The 16051-nt window shown below is 34.8% G+C and overlaps 1 protein-coding gene across 1 annotated transcript in view; it reads right to left on the bottom strand.

Moving 5' to 3' along the window:
- Positions 1-829: 829 nt before the first annotated feature.
- The window catches only part of ILRUN (inflammation and lipid regulator with UBA-like and NBR1-like domains), a 48781-nt gene continuing 33559 nt past the window's right edge, over positions 830-16051 (bottom strand). Inside the window, exon 5 of the mRNA XM_075195763.1 lies at positions 830-2908. Within this exon, the coding sequence (XP_075051864.1) occupies positions 2873-2908 (36 nt within the window). The 3' untranslated portion in view covers positions 830-2872. The remainder of the gene's footprint in view (positions 2909-16051) is intronic.

The following is a 16051-nucleotide window of genomic DNA, read 5'->3' as shown; positions in this document are numbered from 1 at the left end:
ACTTCATGTACCCAAAAATCATATGTTTTTAATGCAGTTTCTAAATATTTATCTTCACTAAGAAATGCCCCTTATCTAATTTACGACATAACTGTTGCCTGCTTCCAGCATAGAGTTAGTAAAGAGATGAAGCTGTAGATCTGTATAAGAATAAATAATTTTAAATGTCTCTTTGGATCGAACAGCTCTTGTGAGCATCTTTACTATGGTCAAAGTACAGCTGCGTACACACTACAGGCTTTTCAGCCAACTATCGTGCTAATCACACAATAAAAGACCGATCAGCTCAAGATCACATTAGCGAGTACGCTGCAACGATAAACAATCATTCCAAAGTACATCGTACCATTTAATTTGATTTTTAAACCAAACTAAATATCTAATTCAACAATGGAACTATCATTCTAATTCTGCAGTGTGTATGCACTTACAACCAGCAGTGTCCATAGATCTCTATGGAGTGTGCATTCACAATCTTTTCAGCCAATGGTTACGACAGATGAATAGCACAGATCTGAAGGTAAATCTCGTAATATGTGTATAGAGTGTACACATGAATCGACATGCTGATTGGGACTTTTTTTTTAATCAGTCGTTGGTAAAATCAGAAATGATATCGCATTGGGTGAAATCCCTTTTCACACTCATAAAATGTGTATAAAATAATGAGTTTTTCTAAGATTTTCAGAAAGACCTCATGAAGCAATGTACAAAATGATCAGGAGACATTAAATACGAAAATATGCTAATGTGAGTGTTTTATGTTCAAGTATAGTTTTATAAGGGGTGTAGAAGGCAGTAGCTAAAATGTGCAATTAAATACAGAGGGCACTTTTTCAACGTTAATTTATTGATAGAAATATTCTTTAAACAGTAAGGAAAAAAATCCTCATTTTCAGATTTTTTATTGTGTTTTTGAATTTTCCAAGCATTTCACCCCATCCCTTCCAACCCCCACCCTCGCCCAAAAAACAAAAACCCTCAAGCACTCTGCACACTCGTCTCATGCATGTCTGACCCTGAGCACGCACCCTACCTATCTACTTAACGCTCACACCATAAAAAAATACAAGAAACAAGTAACTTTTTATGCGAAAATTATATCTGTATAATATTATAATTTGTTTCTTCCTTTTAGGAGACAGGGCTTGAATGTGTTGTCCTACAATAAAATCTTAAATACGAATTCCCAAGCTAAGTTCTCCAAGCCACTCAACACTTCAGAGTATCTGTCCCTGGTCAGTAAATGGATCTTTTAAAATCTTGGAGGTAATATAATCCCACTTGTGCACAAGGGAGGATATAAATGAAACATACTTAAAGAGAGGTTTTGGACTAGTCTTGGGAGAATCCAGCTTTGATTTTGATGGCAATTATACTAATGGGCTTTTACTAAAGAAATAGGAAAGGTATTTTACAGGTGTAAACTTTAACGAATGTGGAAGGTGTTTTTTTTTTTTAGAGGGACGTAGGAAGAAAAACAGTGTATTTAAAAGTACGCAGGAAAGGTGAGTGTGTCAAGCAGCAAGTACACTCAGTCATTTACTACTGAGTGATAATGTGCGTTTTGACAGAAAATTGCTCACAAAGAGCCCTGATTAGGTGGCCTTAACAGTAAGGATAATTGTACCCTACAACAGTAATATTAAATATATACAACGTAATATGTTATAACTTACCTTGAATAAAAGGATAATTTTATTTATGGCAAGTCATAATTATAAAGGTTTCTACTGTAAAACTAATTGTGGAAAGCATGGACAAATTAACTGGTGGCTGATATGAGTGTTTAATAGCCTCTTTAGAGAACCCTGTAGACCTAAAGCAACATCTAATTCCCTACATTCCTTTTTTATATTTTGCACTATATCTCCTGACATTCAGGTAACATAGAAAACATGGGAAAGAGAAAGTAATTTACAATGGCAGAAGTATCAGGGAGCTTTTTGGATATATTCTTTAAATACTTTTTTAAGAACTACTACAAACGAACATGTTTCATATTTTTCAAATTGTGGCCAATAAGTAGCTAGGATTTGCCAGTAATTTAAAACATAAATAGTCTAACAAAACCATTGTGACCTGTAGAGTGCCTATGCTACATCCTAAGAGACACATGAAAGGGAAGTGTAGTGAGCAATGTGTTCTCAGGCAACTCCTGCACAGAATTTCAAATCTTAATGTTTGTTTTTTTTAGCTTGCAATAACATAACGCCTTTTGGCTTATATTTGTAAGGCTGGAACATACTAGAATTATTTTCTTGTTTCTATAGAATACATTGTAAATGGAGATTTGCAGCCCCCTCTCACCAAAATAAAAGCAATTTCTGCTACAATTTCAATATCAGTATCATCTGCAAAATCACTGCCATAGATTTGAAAAGTTTCATGAATCAAAAACCAGTACCAGTAATTGCAATCTAGCACTTTAGGAAACAAAGAAAATCATGGAACTTTTCACTAATCTTAAAAAAACAAACAAAAAAAACCTCACAACTAAGAACTTGGTATGTACTTTCTGACAGGCTGTGTGTAAGAACAAGACTTTTGGACTAAATTATCAAATTATTTGCCGATTTTCGTTAAACAATTGGAAACCATGGTTTTAAAATGAAACACATTGATCTCCTACACCTGAATAAATTTGAATCCTTTTTTGCCCATTTGTTCTTTGTTGGTGTCTAAAGTTTCTGCACAAAAAAACCCCAAAACTCTCTTCAGAAGGAGAAAGGAAGGCAGCACCCGGAATAAAATTCACAGGGTAACCAACACCTTTATCCCCAAATCATCTTCAGTAGGTATCTTGTAGAAGATGTCCTATTTCAGGTAGTGGGAAAAGGACACAAGGCATTGGAGAAAAATAAAACTTCTTTTAGGACTCTCCAAAGGGGTAAGGCCCATGCACACTCTGCAACAAAACAAAAAACAATGGTTAGGGCATACTAAAGACCAAATGCAGGCATTGATAGTGTATCTATAGAATTACAGTATCTTGCAAAGTTATTTAGACCCTTGACCAACTCTCCTATTATACTGACAGACATTCTACACTGAAATTTCGTTGATCGTTTTATTTCAAAGCACTGACTTCTAATATTACAGTGTTTTAGGTTACAAAAACATCTTAAGAAAAATTAAATATGTTGTTTGCATGCATTCAATTCCTCTGCTGTAGAAACTAAGTTGAAGGTGAAAAACAACTGCCAAATGAGAACACAACTGCATCTGCATTACAATTAGCCTCCCCCAGTGAATCATTAAAATACACACAGGTAAAGGATCATTTATCTGGTTGTGAATCTGAAGAACACCTGTGAAAATAAAGAATAAAGAGCATTGAAAAGTAGTAACAGATAAAATAATAAAAATGCATAAGTTAGAAAAAGGGCACAAAATAATACCCAAGTGTTTAGAAGTCCCAGTGGGCCTTTTGGTTCAATTCTCAAAATGGAAGCTATGTCACATCATCAGGGTCGGCGGAACACAGTAAGCGGGGTAAGCAAAGTGGTGGGGGGGAAGGGGGGGGGGGGGAGAGGGAGGAAGGGCAAATCAGAGGGGTGCTCCCCCGTCTGCCATCCCCGCTGGACTGAAAGAAATATTTATTTATTTTTTACAGTCACCTGATGTCCGGGGTGGCGGCGCACTCCTCCATTTGCAATGAATATCGGCGGCATCACGCACTTCGCGCCTGACATTCATTGCAGACGGAGTAGATGAAGAGGAGCTACGACAGAAGACAGAAAAAGAAGAGAACTTGAAGAAAAAAAGCCAGAAGAGAACAGAGAAGGCAAAAGAAAGGTAAGTCAGAGAAAAAGAATAAGAAAGGGACATAGTTTTAAAGAAAGGGGAGACAAAAAAAGGCAAAGTGGGGAAAAGGGCCACAGCTTGAAAGAGAGGGGAGATAACAAAAGGCAAGTGGAAAAAAAAAAAAAAAGAAAGAGAAAGGGGCTCATAAAAGACATAAAAACAGCATGATGTGTAATGTATGATGATAAAAGGGTGCAGTGTACTGAAGGAGGGGGGCATATGTTTATGAAGGAGAAGAGTGTAGTGAAGGAGAAGACTGTTCCCTCTACTTAACCTTTATGTTTTTATTTTGGTCTAGGAGTGCCTTAAAAAAATAACTGGAACTCTAAGGGTGCCTCAGACTAAAAAAGTTTTGGAACCTTTGGAGAGGAAGAGGGGTGGAGACTTGCATCCAGGACATCTAAAAAGTAAGCGACAATAACTTCTTACCCACTCTACAATTTCTGTGATCTTATGAGTTTATGGAGAAATTATACCACTGTATCAGTGTCATTAATAATATTGTAAATAGTCATATTTACATCACTGTGAGCTGTGAAATTATTAAATTGTATTGCAGCTTTAATGTTAAAAATTAAATGTACATACTAGCTAAAAGGGCTGCAACTTCTGCTACTGGTTCTGCTATCAGAATATTATATTGTCATAATATTGACATGCATGTGTTATGCTGGGTTAGGATACTTTGTGTCTGGAAAAGAATACATATCTTCCTAGCAATATTTGGGGAAAGATATAGATGGTGAGACTTGGAGAGAAAGTTCGGAAAAGACGGAAAGCTCCATTGTAGAAATTGCACCCATATTAATAGATGCACAGATTTTCAGTTATGTACAAGTCGGAATCAGGACCAGTGTTAGTAGATCCATTCATTACAAAAACATGTTTTGCAAGAAAACAGTGCTGGTCCATTACCAAGCCATATTTATTTTACTTTTATTTTTTCAGTTAAAACATTAAGCAAATCAAGAGATTCAGTTTGTCTTTGTTAAAATGGAGGGAAAAAAGAAACTCTCTGGCACAACAAGAAAAGAAAAGCAGCAAAAGAAGAGGCCATCAAAAAACAAGCTGGATCACTTTAGAATTATATGAAGAAATCAAAGCTTGCAAGTGAGTACTCCCAGCCAGGAGAAAACCAATCAAGTACTTCTACAAGCGAGTGCTCAGAACCAGTAGAATATATAAATAGCTAGAATATCACAAAAGATAATTTGGTAACAGGAATGGAAATGAGTATAGAGGTGAAAACAGATACACACAGTAATATTGATACTTCAGAGGCAGAAAAATCTTCCTTACTCTCATCCAATGCAAGCTTAATGTCCACGAAACTAGAAAATCCAGCAAATTGGCCAAAAATTACTGACAATTTAAGAATTAGTCTTACAGAATCCGGACCTTCTCAAAAGAAATACATGTTGTATCCTATGGACTCTAATAAATGCAAGTTTAGGGACACATATTATAACCGTAACATGGAAAATGGTGAATTAGTGCCAAGGCCTTGGCAAGTATATTCCAAGTCAAATGGACTGTGTGTGTTCTGTTTCATTTGCAAGTTATTTTCTGATTTCAGTGATTCGTCCAGCTTCGTATTCACAGATTACAATCACTGGCAAAATTTATCCAAGGCACTTCATACACATGAAACAAGTCTTGGACATATTTGAAAATATTGTACGAGTTAAAATGTTTTTATGAAAAATAAGACAACACTTGATGCCCAAAATCAACAGTTGTATGAGCGCCAACAAAAAACAAAAAGAAGTATTGGACAGATGTGATTACAAGGCTTATAGAAATAATAAAATATCATGCTTCTCAATGCCTAGCTCTAAGGGGTTCTTCCCAAAAAAATAATGGAAACTTATGAAACTAATAGAACTCTTTGGCCAATTTGATCCTGTTATCTCGGCTCACATCGAAAGAACCATCAGGACAGATTGAAAGATTCATTATCTGAACAAAATGAAATAATTGACTTATTGGGCAAGGCAACCACAGAAAAAACAGTTTCTTCAATAAAAGAAGCAAACTATTATTTTAGAATCCTGGACTGTACTCCAGACGTCTGTCACACCAAACAAATTACTTATTTGTTGTGTTACATGCAAAGAAAACACTGTGCTCATTGAAGAACACTTTTTAGGCTACTTAGAAGTGGATGACTCAAGTGGAGAGGGGCTGTGCAACATAATTTTCAACAAATTGCACAACTGGAATCTGAACATTGGGGATATAAGAGATCAAGGCTATGATAATGGTGCCAACATGAGTTAAAAAGATTGGCCTTCAGAAGTTAATATTAAACAAAAACCCACGCGCTTTCTATGTACCATGCACTGCCCACAGTCAATTTGGTAGTTAATGATGCTGCCAAAGTTAATTGTGAGGCAATTCGTTTTTTTTGGGACAGTTCAAGAAATATTCAAATTTTTTACTGACTTGGTGAAGAGATGGTGCATTTTTAAAAAAACATTTCTTCCCTTACATTAAAACCTGTTTCAGAAACTCAGTGGGAAAGTCATATTGATGCTCTGCAACCTCTCAGCGATCAAACATGAGAAATATATGATGCTTTATATATTTTTACCAATCAAAATTTCAATGAAGAAACAAGATAGGCCCTGATTTTCTGCACCAAAATTAAAGATTTCCAATTTTTATGCTCACTGATACTGTGGCATGACCAGCAGAATATTGATGCTGTCAGCAAGATGCTTCAGAATACAGAAGAAAATATTTGCTTTGACAGCCAATTTAAGAACATTTGTATCGAAATACCATACTAATGGTGGCTACAAGTCCTTAATTCAAACCTCTAAACAACTTTGTGAAGATCTTGATGGAGAGTCTGAATTCAAATCAATAACTATAATTTGTAGAAGGAAAACGTCATCACAGTTCCTATATGAGCACAAAGATGTATCCCCTAAAACACCTGAAGATACATTCAGAGTGAATTTTTTTCTACACTATTTTAGATGCTGTGATGTCATCTCTTGATGAACGTTTTGACCTGTTACAACAAAATAACAGTAGATTTGCATTTTTGTATAAGATCAATACATTTCATGAACCAGATCAGGACACGTTAATACAACAATTTGCAAATCCATTTATCTGACAGTGATAAACAGACATAAAAGGGTGAAAATTATATGATGAACTAAGTGCCTTCAAAAGATCTATTTAAATTGGAATTACCAAAATAAAAGTAATCCTTTTGAAACGCTAAAATTTATTCAAACCAAAGATTCGTCATTCCTGAATTGTAGCATTGCCCTAAGAATATTATGGACACTTCCAGTTAGCGTAGTCAGTGGCGAACGATCTATATCAAGGTCAAAATAATAAAAACCTAGCGCTGGTTGCTATTGAGAGTTATGTATGTGCCAGGTGAAGACTGATGATTTTATTTCTAGGTTTGCAAGTATGTAGACACGCAAAGTTAAATGGTTGTAACGAATAATTTAAAAAGATATTTAAATGTCTCCATCAGCCATTTCTGCAGCATGATCTGCTAGATACTAATCTCCCTCAGCAGAATGATTCAATGCCTGGTGTGTTAGAGTAGAAGATTTAACGCACTCTTTTGTAGAGACTTTAAACCAGATATTTGCTTGTTGCATGTTAATATTGTTCACATTTTTTCTACTATACTTCTCACCAAACTACTTTTCAAAAAAATGTAAAATTGAATTACAAACAATACATATTCTTCACTTATATTATTCATATATCAATAAATGTTTGCCGTTTCATGTAATACTCTATATTACGGTTTATTATATGATTTGAATTAAAAGCAAAGCATCATTGAATTAAAAAATAATGTATACACAATTTTTTTTTTCCAAGGGGGGTGCCAGACATGCTAGCACCGGCTCAGGATATCACCCAGATGCTAGGAAAGATTGTCCCTCAAAACTCTCTGCGCAGCGAAGACACAGAGGTAAACAATAAGAAAAACAATGAAGCTACAGAGTTTAATAACTGGATTAAGAGCACCAGCTAAACCATACCAAGAGCTCTGCATAACATTGGCCTGCATGGAAGGGTGGCAAATGTACATGTTTTCTGCAAACGTATGTCTAGAGTTTGACAAAAAGCATGAGGGTGACTCAGTTGCAATGTGGGAAAATAATTTGTAGTCAGATGAGACCAAATTTCAAAACAATAGGGGTGGCGCAAACACTGCCCACAGCTCAAACACCTCCACAGCTACAGTGAAGTTTGGTTGTGGTATCTTTAGATGTGGGGTTGCTTTTTATCAGCAGGGTCTAGGCATCTTGTTAAAATAAAGGGAAGTATGGATGGTGTAAAATACAGGAAAACACTCCAAGAACATCTGTTTCAGTCTGCTAACAATGATGTGGCTCAAGGACACAAATGAGAATGTTCTACAATAGCACAGGCCTTGATCTCAATCTAATTGGAAATATGTGGTACTATTTGAGGTGTACAAGCATCACTCTACTAACCTGAACAAATTGAAGAAAATCTGCTTGGAAGAATGGGCCAAAATAACTCCCAAAGTGTGTGGAAAACTAATACATACTGTCATATGGAGGCTTAAAACCTGAATCTAAATTAATGTATCTTTGTTTGTTTTGAACTCTTTTGTTCTACTCAGGGGGTATTTATGGATAGAGAACTCCTGACCCGTGGTCACAGATTAGCGTTTGGTACCAATTTATGGCCCAGCTCATAAATTCTAGAAAACATCTGATGATAGCAAGGTTGTTAGAGAACTTACCTTAGAGATTTTACACATAGTGTAAATGTATGATATAAAATTAAGAGATATTTACAGGAATATGACTGTTTTCACTTACCTATGTCTTTTGGTGCTGCTTAGAAGCAGTAACCATCAATATTTCAGGTATTAAAAAAATGGAAAAAGATTAAACTCATAGATAATTATGACACATTCATAATGATCGAAATGTCAAAATGGTGCTATGTACTAGAGAATAGAAATAATGTTTTTATTGTGAATGTCCGACTCCGACGTGGCCCCTTTGTGATATTAGGGAATTCGCAGGGTTGGGGTGAACGCCTTTTACCTATTATGTTAAGGAAAAAAAATTGGGGAAAATCTTATATTTGAGAAATATTAGGGGTTATCTTCCCTTTTCAAACACCTATATTAGGATCCGTAGTTTCCTGTGTAAGAATTCTTTCATGGAACGTGGCAAGGTTTAACTCTTCAACTAAGAGACGAAGAATACTTACACATTTAAAAGCCTTTCAGCCTGATGTGGTTCTCCTACAGGAGACACACTGAAAAGTTTAAGATTCTTCTCTTGAAAGTAATTGGATCAATGAATGTATATCAGCTCCGTTTAGGAGTAAAAAAAAAAAAAAACTGGGCGTAGCGATCCTCTAGGGAAAGAATTTGCAGTATGTAAATGGTGATGTAATTCAAGATGATGAGGGGAGATATGTCTTGCCAGATATAAGTATTGAGGGTGAAAAATTTACTATACTTAATATTTATGCTCCCAATACTCCGAATGGTGGATTTTATTTAAAGATCTCACAACTTTTGATGCAACGTACTATACATAATCTGATAGTAGTAGTAGATTTTAATACCATAGATAATCCAAAAATGGATAGATCTACGACACCTACTCTTAGCTCATATAAATATATTGAAGGTATTCATATATTGAAGTCCCAGCGCAATTTGGTGGATCCATGGTGAATTATGAACCCTTAAGATTGATCTTATACATATCATTCTCGTATTGATTATATTATAACTTACAATACCCTTCTTTCATGAATTAAATATACAAACATAGAATTTTTTTTTATCTCTAAACACCTATTTATGATAGATATCACAAAAAGAGAAAGTAGCTATTCGGATCGCAACCGGCGCTTTCAGTCTTACTTAGCACAAAATGAAAATTTAAAATTAGTTTCAAAAAGTACATGGAATGATTATGTTAAAGATAATCAACAGCATAGAGAAGACCAGGGCTTTTCTGGCAGACTGCCAAGGCTGTTATGCGGACATATCGCATATGCTGCAGAAAAAAATAAAAATTATAAAAGGAGAAATATAGGGACTTACATTCATCAATGAGTAATAATTAAGATTTATTTAAAAAGTAATCTCCCCGTGTTTGCGTGGGTTTCCTCCGGGTGCTCCGGTTTCCTCCCACACTCCAAAAACATACTGGTAGGTTAATTGACTGCTAACAAAATTGACCCGTGTGTGTGTGTGTGTTAGGAAATTTAGACTGTAAGCTCCAATGGGGCAGGGACTGATGTGAGTACGTTCTCTGTACAGCGCTGCGGAATTAGTGGCACTACATAAATAAATAATTATAATAATAATGCAGTAGATGGAGTAATAAAACAGGGAAATTATTAGCTCATATTGCTAGACAGCAAACACCAAAATCATTTATTACAACAATTATAGATGGTTCTACAGGGGAGAGGTATACTACAGGATATTGCTAAACAATTCCATCAATATTACACAGAGTTATACAAGGCACCTGCATGTGATGGAGAAGCTGAAAAAAATAATCTTAATACCTAAATTAGATAAAAATCATGATCTTGGCTCGTCGGAGACCAATTACACTTCTTAATCAAGATTTTAAAGTCTTAGGGGGGTATTCAATTGTTCCTCCGGGCGCCGCCGGAACGAGCGCGTTAAAACTATTACCGTTTATATGGTAATTACTCGCTCAATTTCAGCTCGCAGCTCCCTGAGCAGCGAGCTGAAATTGAGCGAGTAAATTACCGTATAAACGGTAATTACGCACAATATTACCGTATAAACGGTAATAGTTTTAACGCGCTAGTTCCGGCGGCGCCCGGAGGAACAATTGAATACCCCCATAAGTCTGCAATCTATTTGCCATAATTTTAGCTATTATACCTCTTGTTGACAGAACACCAATTGGGATTAACACATGGAAGATATGCAGTCAAAGGGATAACAACAACATTGGCTGCAGTAATAACATCTAATGTAAATAAAGATACCCAAAATATTATATTAAGCCTAGATACAGAGAAGGCTTTTGATACAATATTGTGTATCTTTTTACAACAACTTGAAATATACAAATTTGGCCCCTTTTTTCAAAATGTATTCAATATCTGTATAGAAAACCTCAAACAGAGCTAGTGATTAACTACAAACATGGAGATCCGATATATATGTCTAGGCGAACCAGACAAGGATGTCCTTTATCTGCCTTGCTTTTTTATTTAGCTATTGATCCTCTTATTAGGTCCCTTCAACAAATGGAAGATTTTCAAGGTATTAAAATTGGTCAATCTAATATTAAACTAACAGCATTTGCAGATGATTTATTATTATTATATATCTCTAATCTACAAAAAGGTTTACAATTTATACTGGACAAGGTAAATCAGTTTGCACCAGTGTCTGGATTTAATATAAATAAATATAGATAAGTCAGTGGCAATAACATTAGGACCCTACAAGAAACTTCCAGATTCAGAAATATTGTCATGAAATAGGCTAAATCGCATTACATACTTAGGGATTTATTTACCTAATAATGCAAAAAAATCTATATAAATTAAATATTTATCATATGGTTCAGGATGCTATTTTGGAGTTAAAATCATGACAACATCTGCATCTCATTTGTAGGAAGGATAAATCTAATTAAAATTTAAATTAAAATTACTCTTCCCAAATTAATGTATCCTTTACAAGTATTACCAATACTTCTATGCATAAAAGACAAAAAAAAATCTTTAAAATTCAGCATTTCGAAAGTTTATTTGGAAAGATAAACCGAGGATTAGTTTGAAAATCTAACAGAGAGCGAAAAAAAGAAGAAGGTTTGAACTTTCCAAAGATAATTTTATATAATCAAGCAGCGATTTGTAGATATACTGAAGATTGTATAAATATTCTGTTGTTTAAGCCAAACGAAAAAATAGAACAGTTCATTCCACATGTAGATCCAAGATATTTTCTGCATATGCCTCGATAAGATATACCTTTGGAAATAGTGTAAAATCCTTTGTTGTTCATTAATTGGCAAGTATGGCATAAAATGAAAAGTAGTTGGGGACTTTAGCATAGATATTCATTATTTTTGCCTTTTTTGGGGAATTGTGATTTTCAAAGAGGTGAAGCAAATAGCCCATACTATACCTGGGCACAATTAGGTATTTCGATGGTACAAGATGTTAATACAGAACGAAATTGCTGATATCTGTTCTAAGTTTGATTTTATTAATATCCCTACTTTATTTACTCTTCAGGCGCAACATTATGCTAGTTCGGTGACTTCTAAACTTTTTCTGGTACATTGCAATAATCCTTTTGATATTAGACTGGGCAACACAAAAGTTATGAAAAAAGCTTTGTCGAATCATGAATTTTTTTTACGCATAACTTATTATGATATTGAAAGACAAACGGGTATGTCTAAATGGTTGACATATTTTCCACATATACACCTTTCTACTCTTCAAGAGACGTTTATTTATTCTAATTGCATTTTAACTGAGTACATATAATGAAATGTTCTTTAAACTTTTCTATAGGGGGTATATATCACCCAAAAGATCTTACAATACAGGGATTAGTAATGTTTCAAAATGTTTAAAATGTCAAAATTAATGCTTCACTATATCACTGTTTATGGGAATGTTGGTATATAAAACGATTTTCAAGTTAAGGAATAGTTATAACAGACTTAGTTAATTTTTCTCCAATATCTCCTGAGTGGGCGGTGGTGAGGATTCTGGATAAATCTTTTAAGAGCACTAAAGGAAGTAAGAAAATTCTTATCTTAGCCGTTGCAAAAATAAATAAATATATATATATTTTTCAGTTGTGGATACAGTCCCAACCCCCTTCAAAACGGCTGGAATATGTATTTAAAATGGAATGGATAGAAGCCGCTATATATAGAGAGAACAGGTAAAGAAACTATTTAGTGTATGGGAGAGCTATATAAACTCACTTCCGATGAATATCAAAGTTCAGATTTATAAATATTTTAATTCTACGGATTGGTATACAGTAGTTATGAAAAATGATAAACCTATAAAATTCTAAATATTTGGGCAAAAGAGGAACCACGTTGGAGTACTGACATATGTAAGAACAGACAATATGTAAGGGCAGGTATACTGTTGTATGCGATTTATGTCTGACATTATGTGTAAACCAATTGTTAATGTCTGATTTCTCTGTAATCCTATCTTTCTGTATTATATTTGAGTTTAATAAAATATGAAATGAAAAAAAGAACATGGAGAAAGAGAAAATGAAGAAAGATGAAAAAAAAAAAAAGAAATTACATTAATGCAGCAAAAAAATAAAATAAATGCCAACACCAATATTGCCGGTGACTTAAATGTAGGGAGTGCTATACATGGAATAGTTTGTTTGTTCATTCTGAGACTGAAAATTTTGTTTCAGAGTCACAGAAGTTAACGAAATTCGTAAGGACATGAGAATAGCTATAACCAGGCGGTTTTAATCAGTGAGACAGGAATGAATGAATGGCTATTGTGCACTCATTCTCTAAACGACTAGATTACCAGATAAAGAGCACAGATCTGAAGGTAAATCGTGTCAGTGTGTACACATGAAAAGCCCGAGCAATCGGACCGTCAGACGTTAGTAAAATAGTTATAGATAATGCACCCGTTGGAAAACTCTTGAGTGTACCTAGCCTTACTCTGAAGGCAAGAAAAGATCCACTTTCCCCAACTCATACTGCCCAATTTCCCAACTTTCAATAGATGTTAAAGTTCTCTAAAAAATCTTGGTAATTTGTTTGAATAGAGTTATTGAGGAGGTAATCCACCAAGAAACAGAGTGTATGCCAACCAAATACAAGCCAGATTTAAAACAAGGTTTTAAAAGCAAAATTTTAAAACAAGGATTGCCAAAAGACCCACAGAATCAGCACACAAGGTAAATAAACATTTTGATTGCTTTGTCTAAGCAAGATATTCCAAATTATGTTATACTTGCAATGTGCGTGTGTCCAGTTATGTTTGTGTGTGTTTATACGAAGGATGCGCACACTTATAAAGGTATGCTTGCCTCTTTTTGGTATCTATAGATATTTTTGGCTCCAGACTATGACTGGTTGGCCATCACTGAACTAGGCAATACTTAATAAATGTATTAATGCTGGCTAAGGTATGTAATACGTAACAGCCCCCCTAAAGTAGAACACTGTATAATCCTAGTAAACAAGACTGTTGTATTTGAGAAGTTTATGTATTCCAGCAGAAACTGCATTCTAAAATGTTAAGAAACTATGGGATAGGTGAATTCACTCTAGATATGCTAAATGATATATCTCCTGATTGAATCTGCAAGCACCCAACACTTTATACTATTGTATGCAGCACAGATATTTATATATCTTTTTCTTTTGTAATGGATTAGGTTGGAGATTGTAGCAAGGTGTATTTCCTTTGTGTGTGCGTATTAATCTTTCAGTTGTTGGATATACGTTTTATGTAGAAGTTAATAAAATAAACAAATGGAAAAGAGGGGACTACGTTATCTCAAAAAACCTTTTGAACTTGTTCACTATCACAAGCTCTCTTCTATTTTCAGGAATTCAAAGATAGTATAAATAAAAAGACAGATTTCACATGAAAGCCAAAGAAAAAATAAGTATTTAGAAGCGTTTAAAACACGTTGTTTTTTCAAGTGGCTGGGTGGACAATGTAATTATCTAACATTGTAAATTATGAATCTTACCTAATCGCATGAGATAGAAGTGCACCATAAAGGATTTCTGATTTTGCAGTGCTTTAATTAGTTATATGTAAACTCCATATTTAAGTATGAAGTAAGCAAACAAAGTGTGCTTAGTTTATACAGAGCAGTAAAATGAAGAGGATTTTATTTGGTGGCATGAGCTATTGCCATAGAAAGATATTACACTAGCTCTGAGATTGGGTCTCAACGTATACTTTTAATGGAGCGCATCTTGCACCACACAAAAATGCCATGTGTATTAAAAGCAGTCCCGGTGTCACCCCACTCTAATTAATTTAAGCCATCTAATTCACTTCAGACATAAGTCAGGATAAATTGAGCAGTGTTTCAAAAGACCATGTCATTTTCCTATGCATATTCAGTGTTCTTTACAAATGAGATCCTTTGTCTGCCTGTTTTGTTACTACAACTTTTGCAGCCTGCATTAAACATTATTATTCACAGGGTGTTGTACCGGGATTGTCTGGTAAAAATAACAAAACTCTCAGAAGGGTATACACTTTAAAAGCAAACCAAGAGGTAGTATACTCTCCGCTTTAATATTTTGTTTAATGTCAGCAAATAGGGCCAGAAAATTCAGCAGTTTGAAGGAGAGATTTATACAGAAGTGAAATAAAGGCCATAAACATTTCACCCTTTCCATGATGAGCTAATTTTTCATCTAGGGAGATATAAACAAATATGTGCGATTTTGATTAGGGGCATAAACTATTACTAATGTAACTGGGAAATTATACAAAGAGAGAATAAGATATCTTCCCATTCTATCTGCAATTACCTACTCCAGTTCAATATTAAGATGACAAGGATCAACATCCCTTATTCTAGTCTGGAGACACACTCGTGAAAAATAGCAGGTTACATATGCACATATACATACATACATACATACATATATATATATATATATATATATATATATATATATATATATATATATATATATATATATATATATATATATACATACACACACACACACAGGTTTGCCGACACATTGATACAAAAGGATTGCCAACCCCTGTCCTAGAGTGTAATTCAGGATGCTTTCTGCACAAAAAAACAGTCCTTCAAAAATAACACATCTCCTGCTAGTCGTCTCCAGTCGCTGCACTAACTCTGAAGCTGATAACATCTGGACAGGGAACCCTTCAGAGTGGTCCTACATCTTGGTACTCTGTGACCTCCAACGCACATGTTCAGACTAACGAGGGCCTCGGACTGGCATGGAAATTTTAATCATTACCCCATATCTGCTCCTGGAGTTCCCTGGGTACACAGCACAGTCATTGGCTTGCACCAAGGATGATGTATGGCCAGGATTGAAAAGAAGGAAATTTCCTGTACTACAGAAAATAATGAACAATTCCTGCCCTACTTAACTAGAGACAGCAAAACATGTAAGCGAAGAGAAGAGCTGCAATATATAGGACCTGGGGGCAATTTTATTTAACCTGTCTCTGCCTAAAT

Source organism: Mixophyes fleayi, chromosome 2 (assembly GCF_038048845.1).
Source record: "Mixophyes fleayi isolate aMixFle1 chromosome 2, aMixFle1.hap1, whole genome shotgun sequence".
NCBI lineage: Eukaryota > Metazoa > Chordata > Amphibia > Anura > Limnodynastidae > Mixophyes > Mixophyes fleayi.
The sequence above is the reverse complement of the archived record's forward strand: the minus strand, read 5'-3'. Positions and strand labels throughout refer to the sequence as shown.